Source organism: Terrapene carolina, unplaced genomic scaffold (assembly GCF_002925995.2).
Source record: "Terrapene carolina triunguis isolate 2854851 unplaced genomic scaffold, T_m_triunguis-2.0 Scaffold89, whole genome shotgun sequence".
NCBI lineage: Eukaryota > Metazoa > Chordata > Testudines > Emydidae > Terrapene > Terrapene triunguis.
The window spans coordinates 33,464,342-33,486,176 of record NW_020664440.1 but is presented as its reverse complement, the minus strand read 5'-3'; the positions used below and the strand labels follow the sequence as shown (position 1 = coordinate 33,486,176).

General features: G+C 45.0%; 1 protein-coding gene across 1 annotated transcript; it reads left to right on the top strand.

Annotated features, from left to right (window-relative positions):
* Positions 1-1,585: 1,585 nt before the first annotated feature.
* Positions 1,586-7,729, top strand: BARX1 (BARX homeobox 1). Its single transcript, XM_024199492.3, has 4 exons — positions 1,586-1,914; positions 5,295-5,583; positions 6,132-6,216; positions 6,916-7,729. Exons 1-4 carry the CDS (start codon positions 1,710-1,712, stop codon positions 7,078-7,080), a joined length of 744 nt encoding a protein of 247 aa, XP_024055260.1. The 5' UTR covers positions 1,586-1,709; the 3' UTR covers positions 7,081-7,729.
* Positions 7,730-21,835: the final 14,106 nt, after the last annotated feature.

The window sequence follows — 21,835 nt, the reverse complement described above, 5'->3', positions numbered from 1 at the left end:
CCTTTCACCTCCCCAGTCCCTGCTGATGACCCTGAACAAAGCCAGGTCACCTTGGAGGAAGTGAATTTAACCCCCTGGTTTCCTTAGGGGATCCGCAGTTCTGAAAACTCGTCTTCCCCGAAAGACACAGCAGATTCCATCGAGTGGGAAAGACCCTCATTAGTGTCCCGGGGTGTTGGGTTTGTGGCACGCGGTTCCCGAGATCTCAGACACTGCATTAGTCCAAGGATAATTTCCCCTTCGGTTAGCGACTCGTGGCTTGCCACAGATTTGCTGTGTCAATGGCAAACAATCCTAGGCAGACGTGGTAGAGAGGGCTGGGGGATTATAATTTTGCTAATCTGGGTGACAAATGCTTTAACTCACCTGGGTTGCGCACACTGCGCTATTATTCTTCATCCGTTTCTCCTGCGTTGGAAAACATTGCGGTGCGCGCCTTTGGGTTTCGTTTTTGACGTTTTTATTGCAGGACTAGGAGGCCGGGGCTGCTCCCTGGCTTCAGACAATGTGCGATAATGTTCCTAGCCTCCAGGTATTGGGAGGATGCGGCTGTGAGGCAGGTTCCGGTAGGACAGGAGGAATCACTTGGCCTTATTTCAATGTGGTTTCCTTCTCCAGACTTGGCATCAGAGAGGAGAAAGTAAATGACTTGCTGCTTGCAGCAAAAGCTTATTCCCTTCCCCAGTCTTTGGTTAGGGCCAAACGGGATATTTGCGGGGGTTAAAGGCGAACAGGGGCTGGGACATTCCGAGAATGGAACCGGGGAACGGCAAATACTGCGCGAGGCGATTCGCGTGTTAAATTGTACATCTGTGAACCTTGGGGTTTTTCATGGAATGCACAATATTTGACAGGCTCTTTGAAGTGTGTTTCACCTGCAAGGCAGTACACAACTAGACGGGTAGATTAGCTACGAAGGAGAGCAGGTTTTGCGTTTGGAAAACGTCCTTAGACTACATTTAAAACCAATAGGACGTTGCACATCCTAGGGGGTAAGTGCAGCTCCAGCATTTCTAAACCACTGGCACATTCCTCTTCTTGTTCGGAGTGGGCTGGCGGTGCGTAATTGTTGTAAAGTACCTTTAGCTTCAAATCGGGCATCGCTGGTTAATTTGCTTTATATGGCACAGGATAGACGCTCTTCCCTAACCTTTCGTTTCCAGGTAATAAGCGCCCCCCTCTTTCCCCTCCCGCCCCTCGCCTGCCCGCCCCCCCCCCCCCCCCCCCCAGTCCAGCTCCGACAGCCCCAGACTCAGGTCAGGAATATAATAGGCTGCTGTCTTCAGTCCTGGGGCGGAGAAAGAGCTCTCCTATGACGTGCCTCGTGCAGCATGAGGTTGTAACTTTTCCAGCCTGGGCTCACTCCTTAAGGAGATCTTCAGCCACTCGGTGCAGCGGGGAAGGAAGAGGGGGGGGCGGTCGGGGCAAGCACACGCCGAGCGCTGGCCCCTCGAGCCCCTCCGAAGGGGAAAGGCTACCAGGGCTGCGGGGAAGCTGCGCGCTTGGGCAGCCAAGCCCCAGGAGGGAGAATGGACAAAGCCTGCCCGAGGTCCCTGGGCGCCCTTCCAGAGGCACCAGGCGGAGGGCTGCTCTAGGGCGAGCTCGGCAGGATCTGTGCAGCCCGCGGCAGAGAGAGCCGGCGCCTCCCGGAGGAAAGGGGCTGGGGCGTCCCTGGGGTCTGGCCTGGGGCCTGGCACGCAGCGGGAAGGATGCAGCATCCCCTGGACCTGGGAGCCGCGCATTATTTCCCCGCGGAAGTCTTCCCTGACCACCGCTCGCATCGCTACCGGAGTTTTATGATCGAGGAAATCCTGACGGATCACCCCGACTCCAAGGTCTCGGCGCCGGCAGGAGAGCTCCTCAAGTTCGGGGTGCAGGCGCTGCTCTCAGCCCGACCCTACCACAACCACCTAGGTACGTCCTGCGGCCTCGCCAGCCCCCACACAGGCCGGGGAGCAGCCTCCGTCCGCATCAGCCCTGCAGCGGCTCCCAGACTAGGGGCAGGGGGAGGACAGGGGCTTGCTATGGCCAGAGTGACAGTCCCGTTCATTAGCTCCGTCCCCGGGGAACCAGCTGGGCCCCTGGGTCAGTGCAGGTCCCGGGGATGGCAGGCGTCGTCACCAGACGGTAGCAGGCTTAGACCTTTCTTCCGCTGTTTGTCAGCGTGCCTGATGGCAAAGCAAAGGGGAGCTGGGGTCATGGTGGAAACACGAAGCAGGTCTCTTTATTCAGGGATACGTTTAGTGGCCAAGTTCCGTAGATAGATCCTTTCACAAACTGATCTGTGTTTATATGCCACGAGGACGATCCCATATCATGTGGTTTCATGACAGAAGTTTAGGCCACAGCCAAACAGATATCTCACACACACTCCCAGGAAGGATGATTCAAAATAACAAGATTTTTTTTCCAAATAGGATTCCAACAGAAGCAGGTTTCTCACACATCTAAACGGTCTGTACATAACTGGCATGAAACAAACTCTGTTCTTTCCCTTTTCCCCAAGTGTTTGAGCTGCATTTGTCTAATATAACTGATTTTTTTGGGGCTCATCATAGGGAACAGCCTGTTTCCTTCTCATTCCATCTGATTACTTTCAGTTTTTTTCCCTCCTGTGCAGGACGGAATCTTAGCCTGGTAAACTACACACTGTAATTACAGGAGGAAAACAAAACAAAAAAAACCTTTCAAAATAGTATGTGGCATTTCTAATCTTTTTCCGAGGAAGACTTGCCCAACATTTTTTTCACTTTACTTGTCAGGATTATTTTCAGAATGAAGCTCATATAATTCACTACACATTAAAATAAACGATTGGGTTAGTAATGTGAGTAAGCGGTTTGTAAGTATTTCAGACAGGCTTTTTGCCCCCACTGAAGGCCTTAAGTCGATTTAAATTCAACATAGGCCTAAACGCTTGGGCCTTATGAAAGCTTGGGCCTTATGAGTCCCATCTTACTTAGAGAAAACGCCTCTGGAATATCATGGAAGTTGTATTTGTGTGCAGAGTGAGGGATTGGACCCTAAATAATGATATTATGATTGTATTGTAGGGCAGAGAGACAAATATAGAACGTTGTAGATAGACAAATATAGAACTTTTATATGTATTAGTAATGTACTACATAGAACATTACTCATATGTGTGTGCATATACAGTGTAATATATAGCGTGTAACATATATATCTAGACTCATGTAATATATTACTAATATATTACAGGCACAATAAGCAAACCATCTATGGCTTCTAAATTTGAAAACTGTGCTTTTGAAAATTATCCTTTCCAAAGCTACCTTGAACCAAACCTTTCTTTATCATAGAAAAAAGAATAAAATACAAAAAACACAGTTTATCGTTTCCCGAAACATAGTCTGTTTGCATAAAGAATCAGAGTAACAATTGCTCTATGGGGGGAATGGTTTTCACAGACCTGCCGAACTCAAATGCTCCTTTAAAATATTAAACCAAGTATAATGATGTTTATAAAATATTATGGCAAAACTCCCATTGACTTCAGGAGGAGCAGGAGCGGATTCCTAAACTGGGGCAATAGAAGTTCTTGCTTCTGCAACACAATTTATATTTAGTCCCGGGAGAGGGAGTTTTAAACGGCCTTTTAGAAACATTTTTCTTAAAAATCCTGATTGTCCCTGTAGTTTCCTTGCTGTCTGAGGGAGTTAAAGATAATTGGTTTGTGTTTTAATTTAAATTGCTCTAGCGAGTGCAGCATACTGTCCGTTTATTTCCTCCCCCATCAAAGCTTTGTAATATACTGAATGAATTATTCATTATTTCCAAGCTAATTGTGCATATGCGTTGAGCCAGGTCTTTTGCTGTTTCCTCCTCAAGATTAATAGGGAAAGGACTTCCTACTTGTGAGGGGCATGTGGGGGGCTCCGGGAAGGGATGCTTGAACTGTAAGTTTATATAGTTTCTTAGCCTGCTATTAGCAAACTAAACTTCCAGGAGGTCATTTGTCAATTTGATTTTATACATCAAATAAAAGAGTTGAAACTAAATACGTGGTTCAGAGAAGTATCGCCAGTTCAAAAATAATTTGTTAGGCGTTACTACAATATTTTGGCTCGAGAAAGGTTAGACCTGAATGTTTTGATTGTGATTCAGTAATACATTTAACGATGGGTTTGCTTGTGAATTTAAATTAGAATAAACCCTTTCTATAGCATATTGTTTTACAGTAAGCCATGCAAAATGTGCCAGTATTCTAGACTATCAAAATTAATATTTTATCAGAATGAATGAAAACGCAAAGAACGAAAATACTATATAACTATACGGGGACTTTGGACTAAAATTATATATATAGTAGTGCTATAACCTCCCGTCCATGTACGCTATATTATTCTATTATATCGATTATTTATTCTACGGCCAAGAACTAAGACCTTTATTAGGTACTATTACATACTAAATTATTTTAAATTATACCCACTTGTAAATCTCAAACTATTAATTATCAACTGCTATCTTAAATTTAAAAATACGTTTACATAATAAGAATTCGATCATATCTGGATCTGGGATTTTTATATTACAGCAAGATATTTACTGAACGGGAAAAAAATTCAAACATTACGAAATATATAGAACTAGGCTGAAGAATATTGGCTACTTTTTAAAAAAATAGACTTAGGTTTAAGAGTATTGACCTGTGAACATTTCATTCTCATAATTAGAAATATTTTCATCTTTCCCCCTTTCTTTAGTTGTGCTGCACTTTACTCATTTCCCCCCGAACAATAACGTTCATGTTGTTTCTGTACTGGTGATGTTTAAGAGATGCAAGACTACAGAAATACAACACGAAAGTTAAGAAAAACTTACAGTTTGATCGCTTTCCAGTTGAAATATAAAATATTCCCAACTTGATTCCCGCCCCGAATGAAGGTTAGACTCGTTTGAAAAGGAGCCTTCCATCCCTTCAAAAACTTGCTGGATGGTAATGTTAAATGCTTGTCGTATTAGTTTCTTTGGATCCACACAAAGAGCTCAGCAAGTAACCCATTTCCCCCCACTAAACTCCATCACGTTTCCCCGCGGGACTCCACATTTCCTTCATTTTTCCATCTGACCCTATTATTCCTTTTTTTTCCAGGCGGTGCCCGGGGCCTCTCAGCTGTTGTAGGGCCTGGCTGGGGTGGCTTCTTGGGACATGGGCACGGCATATCTGAAACACGTCAACAGCCATGCTGGCATCTGGGGAAGCTAAGCCAGCGCTAGATACGTGCCAAAGGCTCCTGCCCGCTCTCACCGTGTCTTTCTCTCCGCAGCGGTGCTGAAGGCTGAGCAGGCGGCGGTGTTCAAATTTCCCCTGGCCCCCTTGGGCTGCTCCGGCCTGGGTTCGGCCCTGCTGGCTGCAGGTTCGGGGCTGCAGGGCGGCTCGGGATCCCCTCATCTCCCGCTGGAGCTGCACCTCCGGGGGAAGCTGGAGCCGGGACCCCAGGAGCAGAGCAGCAAAGCCAAGAAAGGGCGCCGGAGCCGCACAGTGTTCACCGAGCTGCAGCTGATGGGGCTGGAGAAGCGCTTCGAGAAACAGAAATACCTCTCCACTCCGGACAGGTGAGGGCGGGCCCAGGAGCCGCTGCCTGGGGCGGGGCGGGAGGTAGAGGGTTCCCAGCCATAAACCCAATTCTGCCCTGCAGCCGCCCTCAGGGCAGCGCAGGGGGCTAGCCGGGCTTGGTTACCTAACCCCAGATTCCACGGCTGGCCACCGGCCCATGAGGCCAAGTCAGGAGCAGAATCCCAGGCGTAGCTGGGGCAGCTCCCCGGGAAAGCGAAGCCAGTCTTCCCCGGGCACTTGTTTGTGATCCCCAGAGCGAATCAAAGAGCTCCAAGGAAACTAGTTCAATATTTACCCGCCCACAGCCCAGGTTAGTTGGGGTCACTCCCCCCTACCCCAGTTCAGATATCTGCTGAACAGAAGCTGGGTGGGGGTGGGGAAAGAGGGCCGAGAACGCCCGATAGTCCGAATCCTTCCTTAAGGAACAATACAGACCAATGGCGGAGCGGAGCGAAGCGATGTATGGGATTTATCTGAGCAGTGGGGTTTTGACTGGCAAGTGGGTGGTTTTCTGATGGCAGTATGTGTGTCCTCTCTCGCCTTGCAGAATAGACCTGGCAGAGTCCCTGGGTCTCAGTCAACTTCAGGTGAAAACGTGGTACCAAAATAGGCGAATGAAATGGAAGAAAATAGTAAGTGTGTTTACTTGTCTGTCTGTAAAGCCTCGGGCCCTTCCCCTCCCCCGCCCCCCCCGGGTAGGAGTTGATTGCTGGCCGATATCTGATTGCATCAGGGAACATTAGGCACTTGCTGAAATAGGAAAAGGAGTTTAGATTATTCGCTCTTCGAATCTAACATCTCTCTGTGTGTACCCTGATTTGCTCATTGTTCGGATATATCTTCTCTCTCTTTTCTACGTTGCTGGTGACAAAGGCCTGCAAACCCAGCCCCGCTGGCTGACAGAAGGGGGTATCTATCATGAGCAGCAGAAGGGCTTGTAAAAATGCAACTGCACAAAGGCACAACATAGAGGAGCACAATAAGACGGGGAAAGAAACCAATAACCAAGTCTACTCCGGGGATTTGAGGATATGCCCCCCGCCCTTCCCCAGGATATTCAGGACCAAGGGCTGAGGGAGGTGATCTATAGAGGTAAAGAAGAGCCGTTAAAAGCAGTAAATGCAACCCAGGTCATGATTCAAGCCAGCTGTATACTGTTTTAGTTGGCTGCCTCCCAGACCTGGTGTTGAAATACTGGGGACATAGAATATATTTTTGATTCTCCTTTTAGTGTAATATAGGCCAGCCTATGGCTTTCACAACAGGATAAAGCCCTTGTATCAGCCACCTTTAAACGTGGTTTTATTCTGGCATATCCTTTGGTTTTCCAGGTATTACAAGGTGGGGGCCTTGAATCTCCCACCAAACCTAAAGGCCGTCCAAAGAAAAACTCCATCCCAAGCAGCGAGCAACTTACAGAGCAAGAGCGAGCCAAGGAAGCAGAGAAACCAGCGGAAAGCCTAAACTCGCCCTGTGAAGTCAACCAGGAGGAATAAAAAAAATAAAAATAAAAAAATCAAGGATGCCTCGTTAGCGTGCCAAACAGCACAAAGACTTACAAAACAGCATCGATCAAGTGCCTTCTCTAACGAGACCTGAACATTTTAAAGACTGGATTAACGATGAGAAACACACCATCCGCAGCAGTGGACTGATCCTTAGACTTGTGTGCCATATGTTAGGCCTCATGCACTCCCTTCTATTTTAAAACCTAGTTTCCACAATGTGGAATGAGGAGCAGGATAAATAGACAAGGCCCATGCAGCGTTCTGTTCCACAAGAAGATGCAAGGTGGAAGAAGATGGGTGACAAAATGGTTAGTGGATTATTATTACCATTTGATTTCCGTTGTATTTAATATTTGGTTGATTCCTTTCCCCCTCTTTTTCTTCCCCCCATGTACATAAGGAAAAACACAGCCGTTTCTCTTTCTCTGTATCGGTTTGGGAGCTCTGAGATGGAAGATTGTTGTATTTTGTATGACAACCTGAAAGGGTCAGGAGGAGATTGTTACAGTTATCTTAAGCCTACTTGCTGTCTACAATCCTGTGGTGCCCCAAGTTATCCGAAAACTGCATTTTATGATCAGTTAATACAAGATATTTACTTTATTTCAATAAAGTATTTTATGACCTGTTGCTTTCAGTAAGGTAATGTGTTTGTGTCTTAGTAGAAGGAGTTCTCCTGTTAGCTATTCAAATACAAGTGAATTGACAGATCATAAGGAAACAGAGGATACACAACTCTGTTCCAGAAACACACTGTATTCCCGTGGCTTTTTTTTTCCATTTGTGATACAGTACTGTATTCATTTTCACTAGTAAATTCTCACCCGCAGAGTAGCGCGGATTTAGGGGGCACAATCCTTAAATCTTTACTCGACCCAACTTCCCTCATCTTGGGAAGGCGCGAGTCCATACCTGGTATATTTCACGCATAGCTTTTTTATATATATTTCACTGATTGCTTTTCGTATAACTTCTGTTAGCAAGTAAAAAGTGATATATCTGCACAGTAAATATGTTAAATGATGTTTTGCCTTAAATTAGAAGCGAAACAGAGTTTCTTGATGTGGGTGTGGTAATATGTGAAAGTGGATAGCCTAGCTATCGTGTTACTTTTTAGAAGACCACCAAAAAAATTAAAATATACACGCTTTCGAAGCCGATGATACTCCCTAACTGGCACAAAATGCGTATTATAAATTGTTTGGTTTAATAATAAGCAAATCGTTATCTGGCCTGCCTACATAAAACCAACACTAATTTCCTGTATGCCATATTTTGTGTGTTGTCTCATATAATGTCCGATCCCCCATCAACTTCAATGGAGTATAAAAGATTGGGTCCATAAGAAAATGCTGAAACTATAGACCAAATTCGATCTTAAATTACTCTGCGCAATACCCTGGAACAGTGTCACTGTTTGCCCCTATATTGATATATGTAAATAGCTACGTTTTAACTAGACATGATGTAACCACACATCATACTTCTTCTAAGGAGAAATTAAGCGGTTTAAAAGTTTTTAAGTGGATGGTATTTTTTCTTGTATCCGGTAAACATTAACACAAAAAAATCGAAACCATGTAAAATATACTGAAAATACAATATTAATTCAGTATGTAAATATTCACATTAATATTTACGTCAAAGAAAGTTCTCTTGATAACAGTTTTTCTCTAGTGCTCTAGACATTTAATATGAGAAGTACCGAGCAAGAGAAATCCGCAGTGAAACAGCGTGAACCAAACCATATAAACGGCCCCTCGAAGCTGCCGAGAAGTTACAGATAGATAGCACATTAGAATGTTCAAAAGCTGTACGTCACAAACACAGAGTTACGTAGATTATTTGCCTCCTGTAATGTATCAGATCACCCATTCTTTAAAATCTGGAGGATTAATTCAGTGATTCCTAAACGCATGTTCGATTCCACGAATTCTCCATCGAATTTACCAGCATGATTTTAACACCGTGCAGCAAGTGGAAGTTTTTTGTAAAAAATAAAATAAAAAAATCAGTTGCTGGTAACACGATGATACTTTACACACGATGGTATTTATTTTATCTTAAATGTAGGGGCTGATAGGCTCGGGCCCACAGTCTGTAGAAAGCAGACCGGCCCTCTCTGCGAATCTGTGTCTAACAATTTCGGAAATGCTAACTGGAATATCTCCACATTCAATCCGCATCACATGGTACTATCTACACAGAGCGCTCACAAATTAGGATGCTGCTGTGTCGGGTGAGCCCTTTTCGGGCAACAGAAACGATTATTCAAAATAAGGAGAGAGAAAAATATTCAGGAAACCCCAGATAGGAACTCCCCAGAGGCAGACTCGTAATCGCACATTAAAAGAGACGAGTCTGGGGCTGATTATGATGTTTAGGAAATAGGGTGTCTCAGGTAAATGGGCGGATAGAAACACCACGGATTCGCTCGTTGTAAGAGAATAGCTTCTAGGGCTGACAGAAGTATTGGGAGCATAAGCTTTCCTGGGTAAGAACCTCACTTCTTCAGATGCACCTCTTGCATCTGAAGAAGTGAGGTTCTTACCCACGAAAGCTTATGCTCCCAATACTTCTGTTAGTCTCAAAGGTGCCACAGGACCCTCTGTTGCTTTTTACAGATTCATACTAACACGGGCTACCCCTCTGATTCTTGGGCTGGTAAAGGATTTTGGCTTGTCTGAATCCCCCCTCCCCATTAAGATGAGCCATGGGAATTAGAGGTGTCGGCGGGGGCGGGAGGGGGAAGGGTTGTGCGCTAGGGATTTTTTAAGATGCCTCCATCCAGGTGGTCTGTGCCCACAACCTGCCCTCTGCTCCTCCGACTCTTGGAGGCGTCAGTTACAGACTACTCTGCCTACATTCTCAGCTGGTGTACATCAGTTTAACTCCTCTGAAATCAACGGAGCGACACCGGTTTCCGCTGCCTGGGGACCCTGGCTGCCCATCGCTTCCTTTCCATATCTCCGCCAGCTACTAATTCCACCGGGGCGGAATATTGAAAGTACGAAGCAAGCCTGAAAACTGATTAGGTGTTTCGGTGACAGCGCTCGAAGAGAGCTGTTGGCTCTGCTGAACTCATTGCAGTGAATTATAGCTCCCCCCAGGTCGGCTCCACTCTCAACTCGTAAATGTCACGGGCTGCGAGAATCTTAATATTTCACCTATTGCATGTAATGTATATAGTCAATGATTCCATGCCCGGGCTATGTTACGGGGACTGTTTTGTTAACTGCTGAGATGAATAGCAGAATAGCGTGAGATCCTGCCTGTTTGAATACAGAATGTACTTTCTTTTTCTATTGAATTATCAAATCACAGCGTAGCTGCGGAAACATGCAATTGTCCTTCTTTAAAAAACAAAAACGCCACAGGAAACAAACTGCTGGTCTAGCAGAGAGAGCAAAGAGAACATTTGTTCTGGAGACCCCTTAAAGCATCTTAATTCCTTCCTCCCCACCCGGGCCTGACGGAAATGAGGGCATCCTAGCGCGCCAGGCAGTCATTTTCTTCTCCGAAGGTGTGTTGTATACAAATATGAACTATTTCGCTGTGTAATTTTCTGCGCATTGTACTTTGAAGCATCCTTCCCTGTAGGAGTGAAATATGTTGTCAATATCCGATGACATCTAATCTGTTCAAAGGAAGGTCTCTAATTGTTGACGGGAAAAATAATCAGCCACCCAGCTGGAGCGTGGCGAGACAAGCAGAGAACATCCCCTGCTGGACCCAGTCTTTCGCTGCCTTCCAGAGTGGGCACGAAGGGAAGGGGGAATCATATTCATTTCACCCTAGGTTTTATTTTAAATCTCGGGACAGAGCAAAATAGGTCAGGAGCCCGAGCCTGCTGCTCTTGAAACCGAGAGTGCCCCCACTGACTGCGCGGGACCCAACTCCGTTCAAGGATTGTTTGCATGATTATTCGTGGATTGAATCAGCTGATTTATTTTGGACTGTCTGGCATTACAAGTGTGGCCTGGTGCCTGCCGATCAGGTTATGCAGAGCCCAGCTTGCAAGATCCATGTCTCAAATGGGTGCCTTGAGAACATGGATCATTTAAATCGCGGGGGGGGTTAAAACAATCGGTCTGATAAGAGGAAGGAGTTCCTCAGACCCCAGAGGCGGAGTGTAGGGTTTTGCAGCGTGTCAATCACTGCTACAATTCTTCTGCTTATGGCAGGCCGCCGCAATCCCCAATGCGCTGCAGGGAGCGATGCTGTCTGCGCTTGTGAACACCTTGGCCACGTGTCTCACTCTCTGGGTGGCATCACAGATGGAGGGGCTCAGGGCTATGGATGGCTGCCGTGGCTGACCTCCTGCAGCAAAGATTGATTGATTGATTTTAATTTTATTGGCCAGCCTCTCCCAATTAAGTAAGTAGTTAGTAACCCAATTAAATAACTGAGTAAAAAGCAATCCCCAGGAAAGGGGAGAAAAAAAAAAAAAGCAGAGCTGCCCATTCTGAGTAGCTCAGGCCCTCACTCACACTCCCAGCTTCCAGCCCTACAGCATTCAGAAGAAGCAGGACCCGCCCGGGTCCTTAGGCTGCGGCGTCAGGGGAACGAGAAGAGGCGAAGGAGGTAGAGGTGCACTTGTTAGACAGACTGATGGAGAATCCAGCCTCTGCAGCAGCGTGACTGACAGCTCTGGAGTAAGTAGCGCCTTTCAGGGCTGCCTGCTGGGAACAGCAGCGAGATAGGGATCTGAGCACAGAGCTCGGAGGGGCAGGGCTGGGGAAAGTTCCGAAGCAGGCAGCCTTCCAGGCGCACAAACGGGGCGTTCAGACAACTAGCATCTTTTCCTCGCTAGGTTAGAAAAATGTATTTGTTGATTATTTGCAAAACATTACTAACGTCCTGTTTGTGACTTGAATTGTTATTTTAATCTCCGTTCTTCCCCCTTTTATTAAAAATAATGTGTTACCTGATCTTATTTATGTATTCGTTATATTTTGGTGTCTGGTTTGATTTCTTGTTATTTAGTAATAAGCGAAATTAAACTCTTCCCACTGGAGTAATAATGTTACAATAATACCGTTATACTGATGCACATTTATAATATGCATATAGTAATTTACGTCTGCAAAGTGCTCTGTAAATGTTACAAAGTGTTTTCCATTTCAGTCACGTGAGAGACAAGGTGGGTGAGGTAATATCAGTTACGTGAGACAGGTAAATAGTACAATGAATGGTGTCCTGATATATGCTCCGCTGAATACGATTAGATTCAGTTTTCAAGGCTTTGGTCCAATTCTCCTAATTCAGGCGAAAGTCTTATTGTTGGCTTCCTATTCCACCCATTGTACCATTAGAGCAGACTACAGAAATGAACATGAAGGGCTTAGCCTCTCCCCCTCCCCCCCAAAAAAAGTTAGTGGGGAAAATTCTCAGGATTGCAGGATCGGGCATTTAGTTTCGCGAGAAGAGACTGCTGTCTGTGTTTGAAGGCTCTGCCAGTTAGTTATGGATCTGTCCGGAATAATCCTAATACCAGATAACTCAGTGTCCCTAGTAAGGAGGACATGTATGTATCCCACTTAATGTCTGGATCTTTAGGCAGAACTCCCTGCAAGGTCAGTGGGGGGTTTTCCTTTGTCAGGACAGACGGATCTGGCTCCTAGACTATTCGTAATACAAGGAAGCAAATCACTTGGTTGCAGGGACGAGAATTCCTAGTAGTGTCCCTCGTCTGGTCCTGCAATAAGGTTAGGTCTCGAGACTAGCGCTGGTAGAATAATAAAACCGTATTTTCACTTTCAAAAAAAGAAAAAGTTGTTTACTTCCTTAGTGTCTGAAACGGACACTTTTGTCTTTCTATTTTCATGATTTTTTTAAAAATGAAAACGTTATCAAAAATCGTTATAAAACGGTAATTTGCTGAAAACCCAGTTTTCAATGTATGAAACACTTTAATAAGGTTTAAAAATAGTAAAAAAGCATGATTTGCTCATGAAAACATTCGACAGTATAGACTATTTTCATAAAGGTAATTTTCTTTCATCCCCCCGCCCCCAAATCCCTCCTTTTCGCGCATAAAATGTTGACTAGCTGTACTTGAGACCAATGATGTAACCAGTCTTGATTTGTCAGTCATTTTTACAACTTTTACTTTTGGCCTCCTGTGTATTCTTTCATCAGAACTAACGTGAGGTTTCATTAAAGCAACTTATTTTTTGACAGATTTACCTCGATCTGTCTTATTTCCGCATGGGTTATTCATTTCGCAAAATGTTAAAATGTTCCTGGGAGGGGAGCGCTTTGCTATTGTGCCTGGATTTAGCTTGCAAATACGGCCAGTCGAAGACATAATCTGAAGGGGTAGGAGAATTCCCTGCTCTTTTTAGTGTGTGTGTATATATTTAGACGATAGCTTGCGGTTGCTTCCTGTTTATAAAGCTATATCTGTATCCCGGGTTAAATAAACTCCAAGGATGAGTGAGGAGGTGTTTGCAAGCCCAGGATGGTGATTGCTGAGTAAACAGGAAGCAAATTCGTTGTTGTGGTTATTTATTATAATAATAAAATCTAGTTACATATTTTGAGCAATAATTAGATTAAAAGAGTTTGTATTTAAACTACAGGAAAAGCGGAAACAGTGTTGAACACCACATGATCTGGATGGGGGTGTTCTGAGAGCAGTGGCCAGTCAGAATACAGGGATTTGCATATTTCAGTCACTGAAAATTAGTGGCGTTAGCAGCTGTACACCTTTCCTCCACTCTGAATGGCTGAGACCATGCCGGTTTGTGTAATAGAGAACACTGCATCTCTTTCGATTTTGACTTCCCGCTGTTACTAGTTTATAACTGCAAGGGGAAGATAGATTGTGTCATTGTTTTATAACCTATCTTCAGTATATTTGCAACCAGCAGCTCATTATAATGCTGGGAACATGTAAAAGGAAGAACTGGTGCATTAAAGCATAAATAGATTGTGATTGTATTATTAATCTATGTCCATGGTAGACGTTAAATAGAGATTTGGAAATAGCTAATCATTAGTTCTAACTCTAGAATTTACAGAACAATGTATATTTCATTTATGTATTTGAGAGACAGGGTGGGTGAGGTAATATCTTTTATTGGACCAACTTCTGTTGGTGAGACAGTCAAGCTACACAGAGCTTTTCTTCTGGGGCCTGAAGCTTGTTGCTCTCTTTCCAGCAGAAGTTGGTCCAATAAAATATATTACCTCACCCACCTTGACTCTAATATTCTGGGACCAGTAGGGCTACAACAACACTGCACACATTTTATATCTTTGGTGTAAGTGGTGAACAAGTGATTATTATTCACATGCCATAAAGACATTATTTGAGGATGGCTGTTCTACCTTTTCTCTTTATTCAGGGCTGTGAGGGAGAAAATCAGGCGTATGCTATATTATTATATTCTATATTATTTTCATTGCTGGTCTTGGAAAGTGCCCCTTTAACAAGGGATGGAATCTACTCCAGGGTCTGCAAGAGGGAATGTGGCTGGGAACTCTACTGCAATATAAATGATAATCATTCATGTGTTCATAGGTACAGGATGTTTTGGCTTAAAGAGCAAAACAAAAATCTAAGGAGCTTTCTCTTATCCTGGTTCTTTAATTCAAACAAACCACACCCCTGACAACATAATCTCCAGTATTGTTGCTGGGGTTAAAGTTTATGTTGTGAATGAATGCACTTATCTCAAACCAATGTGTGGCAACCTTATGCTTAGAACAAAAGCCCCATAACCAAAGGCCAGGCCATTCACTCTGCAGGATGGATTGTGTGTGTGGAGATGCCCACCATTCTGGGATTTTGTACCACCCCGCCTTGCTTCCTGTTCCCCCATGTAAATCCCTGCTATGGTGCACCACAGTGTTCAGAAGCCATGGGATTTGTGGGTTGAGGTGGAGCTGAGGATCAGCCTCTTTCCACAGCATGCTCCTTAGCTGACTCATCGCAGAAGATACTTGTGCCAACGCCTCCATGGAGTTAATGTTTCCCTAGCTTTCTAACTGCTGGGGATTCTCCCCTGAAGGTCCTGCTGCACAGCCATGGGAGGAGTCTGCCAATGGCAGTAAGACTCCTGGACCATTCCACTGGGCTAGGAGTGGGCCAGTAGAGTTGGGGACACTTCCACATGGCGGACTCCTTTTTCTGGGTTAGGGAAGCAGCTGGCAGCTCTGCCAGCCTCAAAACCGCTCCTACCTGAGGGAAGTAGAACCAAGAAATCTGGTGAGGTAAACTTCACTGAGCTTTCTAGCCCCCCTTCCTTCCCTCTGGGCTTTTCTGTGGTAGGAAGTGATCGAGCCCCAAATTATAAGCCGAGCCAGGACATTGCCTAGTCAGGTCACATGGAGACAGATCAGAGCCCAAAGAACCAATCCTGGACACTACATTCTCCCCAAATTCACTCTAGTCACCAAGTTAAGAGGCGTGACTGAGATGTGCTCATGTTATTTGTAAACAGACAGCCTGAAGTATATTTGGCTATGTAAACAAGTTCTGAATGAAAACTGTCTCAAGCAGCATACAGAGATCTTTAAAGCAAAGATTTATGGCCTCAATGTTTAGGGTAATTGAACTACTTGCCTAGAAGAATTTTAATTTTGGAAGGAGTTGTTTACAGCACAGAGTAAATATGTGCTGTGTACTGACTAATTCTCTGAATCTTTTTACTCATGCTAGCAAATCCCAAACTCCCTTTACTCACATGAAAGGTCTGTAAAGAAGTTGACGCTACATTTGGTAAGTTGACTTTTTGGTAAAGTGCTTACATTTCTGGGGCAAGTTATTTTTCTTTTGACTCGTTTACACATTGAAAGGAAACAAATTTTACTTCCATGACTACTTTTACACAGGACCAGCCATATTCTGCTCTTAGTTACACCAGTGCAATAGCTGAGAGCTGGTTTTGGCTTATGTTTGAGCTGCTGCATTGGGAAGGTATTCTTCTGCCTGATGGTAAAAACAAAGACAAGCCATGGAACTACTGGTAAACGGTTACTTTCAAGTGTATTTTGGAAAGGCCTGTAAATACACTTACAAACAGGCTCTTGGGCCACTTCCCTACTATCCTCCATGAATTTCACATACACTTTAGGTACCAACCAGATAAGAAGCTTAGAACTACAAACAGGCCTGCTCTAAACACAGCTTTTTGTACTGATAACTTTTGGTTAGGGTATGATTATTTTTTTAAACACATGGCTAAAATGTAATTAGGACGCTCAACGTTAATAGATCACCAAGTCCATTTTTGTGAAGGATGGGCTATGTCAGGTAATAAAGATTAGCTTTAATAAAAATATTTAAATCTGTTTAATACACAGGTTAAGGAAAGAATATTTGTACATCTGGTATAATGCTTAAATTAGCTAAAAGGACAAAATTTGGTTTAAAATTCATGGTACATAATCTGCAATATCCCAAATTTAGGTTAATAACTTAAAGATATAGTTTAGATATTCGGGTACATCACTCCATAAAAGATTATATTAAGAGTAGCTTGTGGAAACCAAATATAGCAATGTAATTCTGGATGTTGTTGTTCATATAGGGCCAGATGCAAACCCCATTAAGGCCAAAGGGAGTCTTTCCATGGACTTCACTGGGCTTTGGCTCAGGCAGGTAAATGTTGTGAATGCTGCCAGGCTCTTAGTCTCAAAGAATTCATCAGGATTAATTGCATGCTCTTTTATTATTATTTTTTAAAATCCTTTATTAGCTTTACATTTGTTGTCTTTCCACTTCAGTGGAAATCCTGTGGGCAGTACTTAGTTTGTAATGAAAGAGGTGCCAGGGCTCAAGCAATTAGGTGCTGGGGCTCGGGAAGTTCCTCTGGCAGCTGAGTGACGTGTAACTGATGCGGCAAGCCCAGAGGTGTTGGGGTTATGAACTACCAAACTTAGAGGTGTCTGGCTCAGCCCTGGCCAGCCTCAACACCAATGAAGCACTGCCCTTGGGTCTAGCATTATGAAAGAGGTTAAATAGGAGCTCTCAAGTGACCTTCTTTACACTGTTCTTCTAGTCCCCTGTCGTGCCCCCTCTTATTTGCCACCTTGACCCAGATCCTCAAAGGTATCTAGGTCTGTCTGTCTCTCATTGATTTTTAATAGAAGTTAGGTGTCTAAGTACCATTGAGGATCTGAGCCTTTCTTCCTAAACAGTATAGTCCTAATCTTTTTAATTTCTTCTCTGATAGAAGGAGAAAACATTGGAGATCAAATCCTGAGCTTTATCCTGCATGGGTGAAAACAAATGCTGCACTTGAAATATTATTATGGCTGTGGGTCCCTCCACACAGCTACTTGTGCAAACCGTTCCTACCAAGGAGCAATATGCATAGAAGAAGGAATGATGCAGATGAGGCAGTGTCCATTTAAAAGCATCCAAGACCGCTACAAGCTACCCAAAACTGCTCCTCCATAGCTCAGGGTGTGAAAGATTTGCAACATACCTCTTACAACTTCACCTTTCGGGTGTTATGGTGAGCCAGCCTAGAGATGCAACCCTTGCAACCTTCAGGCCCCCTCTTGGGCACTTCCTTTCTCATGTACATGGAAGGGCAAGCCAGAAACTGACCCTTGAAGTTCACGTTTTGAATATGATATTTGAGCTCTACTGATTAGTATTAAAATAGGTGAGTTTTCTTCCTACTATCACAGGGATGGGCAAACTTTTTTTGGCCTGAGGGCCACATCAGGGTTGCGCAACTGTATGGAGGGCCGGGTAAGGAAGGCTGTGCCTCCCCAAACAGCCTGGCCCCCGCCCCCTATCTGCCCCCTCCCACTTCCTGCCCCCTGACTGCCCCCCTTAGAACTCCCAACCCATCCAACCCCCCCCGCTCCTTGTCCCCTGACTGCCCCCTCCTGGGACCCCCACCCCCATCCATCCCCCCCTGCTCCCTGTCTCCTTATTGTCCCGACCCCTATCCACACCCCCACTCCTAACTGCCCCCTGGGATCCCACCCCCTTATCCAACTCCCCCTGCTCCCTCTCCCCTGACTGCCCTCCCGACCCCTATCCACATCCCCGACCCCTGACAGTCCCCCGGGGACTCCCACTCCCAACCCTCCCTGTTCCCCATCCCCTGACCGCCCCCCCAGAACCTCTGCCCCATCCAACCACCCCCTCCTCCCTGACTGCCCCCCAGGACCCCTGCTCCCTTACCCAACCCCCCCCCCGCTCCCCACCTCGTTACCAGCAGCAGGAGCTCGCAGCCTTGACACCCAGCCAGAGCCAGCTCCGCTCCCCGTGCTGCCCAGCGGGAGTGGTGGGCCAGAGTGCGGCCCGCGCGGTGCAGGGGAGGGGGGACAGCTGGGGAGGGGCCAAGTACTAGGTTCCCCGGCTGGGAGCTCGGGCCGGGCAGGACGGTCCCGTGGGCCAGATGTGGCCCATGGGCCATAGTTTGCCCACGTCTGTACTATCAGATTAATAAATTCCAAGGCCAGAAGGGACCACTGTGATCATCTAGTCTGCCTTCCTGTATTACACAGATCATAGAATGTCCCCAAAATAATTCCTTGAGCAGATCTTTTAGAAAAATATCCGATCCTAATTTTAAAATTGTCAGTGATGGAGAATCCACCACAATCCTTGGTAAATTGTTCCAATAGTTAATTATCCTCACTATGCAAAATGTACACCTTATTTCCAGTACAAATTTGTCTAGCTTCAGCTTCCAATCACTGGATCATATTATACCTTTTTCTGCTAGACTGACAAGCCCATTATTATAAATCAAAATAGTTGTAGTTCTTCTGAAGCCCGTGGGCTCTGCTCTATCGCTATTTGTGCTCTGTGGGCCTCTCTGAGCCCAGGGTTGAAATTAGAAGAGAAAGTACCTTTCTGGATCTTAGATGTGTGGGTTTTGTTTTTGTTTTTTAATACAAACAAAAGCATCACAAAAAGTGTGTGTGCGTGGGGGAACTGAAGTGACTTTCTTATTCAAGCTTCCTGAAATATTTTTCTTTCTCCTGGAAAATGCATCTTTGGGAATCATGAGCCAGATTCTGCAGTGGTACAACAGTGTAAGTGCAAAGTAATTCCCTGGGGCTGACCGATTTGAAGTCTAATGGCATTACTCTGCATTATAGGAAAAGTGAAGAATTTGACACTTTGTTAGCTGTGTCAATTGTACAAGATGTTGGTGTATGTCCAGTTATGATAAAGAAGATGGAACAAGGATGATGAATTAGCCCAATGGTTCTCAAACTGTGGGTCGGGACCCTAAAGTGGCTTTTGACCCCATTTTAATGGGGTTTCCAGGGCTGGCATTAGACTTGTTGGGGCCCAGGGCCGAAGCCCAAGCCCCACCATCTGGGCAGTGAGGCTTAGGTTACAGGCCCTCTGCCCAGGTCTGAAGCCCTTGGGCTTGGGCCCCCCTGCCTGGGGCAATGGGGCTCAGGCTTTGGCTTTGGCCTCGCTGCCTAGGGTGGCAGGGCTCGGGTGCCACCTGTACAAGCACTGTGACACCTGTACAGGAAGTTTGAATTTTTGTGTAACTTATAGTTATTTTCTTTAAGATGTGTGGCTCTAACTGGTCCTTAGCAGATTAGCCTTTATCTGACTGGCTTTGGCAGCATTACCAGGTGTGCATACTGCACACCAAAGAATGATTCTTGGACCGATATAGGCACCAGCTTGCAAGTTTTCTCTCTCCACCTATTCTGCCTTTAATGGACTTGTATTGTCCTTGTTGTAAGGACTGCATTACTTTCCCCATTTGTTGCAGTCTCTCGGGGTTGCTCATCGAGTATCTCAGGGTTATAGTCTAGAGTATTACAGGTTCACATTCTCTACTGCTTTATTTTTTCTCAGTGCCCCTTGCAGCACTTTGATGCAATGGAGGAGTGAAGAGTATTCATTGGTCTTCTGCCATTGCTGTTCTCTCTCTCTGGTGGTGGAAGCGGCAGGAGAGATTGAGACTGATTCTCATCTTAGCATGTAAAGATCCAGAGTGTGTCCCTTGTCTCATCAAGCAAGAAGCTTGCAGAGGCACCAGCAGCAGAAGATAGGGAGTCAGCAGTCTTGGGCACATGAAAACTGACTGCAGCAGGAGGACGGTTAATGCATGTGCAATGTAATGAATCTGGTTTGCCGACACAGTTGCCATAAACTGCAGCACTTCACTTTGCAGCAGATGGTTGAATGCTGTCTCAAGCAGAAGGACTTGAAGGATGGAGGAAGGAGCCTCCAGGGCAGTATTATTCATACATAATGCTAATGTTTTCCTTAGTGCAAACACTTAGGCTGTATGTATGCAAGTCAGTCTATTGCTCCTCTGTTCATCTTCAGAGTTGCTGACCTGTCTCTTTCAAAACATAAAGAGAATCAGATATTTAGGAAAAATCATAGAGGGCTTTCGTAGTACACCAAAGAAACAGATGGTTGGATAGAAGTATATAGTATCAATTATGTTTGCTTTGAGGAATATTTCCTCTCAGTAAAGGACAGCATTTTAAAACCAATATTATGAAAATTGTATTGTGTATCATTAACATATTTTAATTGTATAGACATCTTGCATGAGTGATACAGGGGCCCTGATACACACGTGACCTCATTTTCATTACGTTAAGTTTGCTAAAGACATGTATTGTAGGGATGGATGAGTACAGTGGAATTCCAGGTATATGAGCATCACAACCTTTTTTTCCCCAAATGTTTTTTGATTTCAGAAAAAGAAGTTTGAATCGGTGAGAATCTTTTCCTCCTAAGCTAAACCCATATTTGTTTACAGTGAAATTTAAAAAAATATTTTTTTACCTGGAGGCAAGTCTAAGCTATGCCAACAGTGGGGGAAAAAAATATGTGAAAGATCACATTGTGTGCTGCTTAGTCTCCTGTCCAGGAATATTACCAAGATCTGGTTAGTGCCTTAGAGATAGGACAGGGCCTAGAGTTACACTAAAGGTTAATATGACATGCTGAAAATAACATAGTGCATTTTTCCCCAAGACATGTTGTTTGGTGATGGGGGGCCATATAAATACCTTAGTAACTCAATACCTCACATACATTAATGAATTTATTCTCACATCATCCCAGTGAGATGGGGAACTATCCTCCTCCTTTTCCAGACAGGAACCAAGACAGGCCAAGATCCCCAGAGGTCTAATGACCAGGGCCGGTTCCAGGCACCAGCTTGTCAAGCAGGTGCTTGGGGCGGCCACTCTGGAGAGGGGCGGCACATCCAGCTATTTGGCGGCGATTCGGCGGACGGTCCCTCACTCCGGCTCGGAGCGAAGGACCTCCCGCCGAATTGCTGCCACAGATCGCAATCGTGGCTTTTTTTTTTTGGCTGCTTGGGGTGGCCAAAACCCTGGAGCTGGCCCTGCTAATGACTATTGATTTCAATGGGAATTAGGTGCCTAAACTGCCTTTGGGGATTCAGGCAGGAGAGGTTAAGTGACTTGCCCATAGCCACACAAAGTCCGCAGCAGAGCCAGGAGTTGAAAACTGCTCTCCTACATTCTACTGCAGTGCCTTAACCACACAATCATCTTTTCTTAACTCACGCCTACAGAAGCCAACTACCCATATTTTTTAAAAAGGAGTTTTGTATTGCCAATGGTGTTTCTTCATAAATATGGAGTTGGTCTTTTCTATGAGTTTCCTGGCAAAACCACTGCCAGACCTTATACTGAAACAGAAATGTGTGTTTAAGAATGACAACTGCTACTACCTCCCCTCACCCCCTTCTGCTTTCTTAAACTGCTTCAGCTGTAATACTGAGGCCAAGAAGAACTGGGTTTGTTT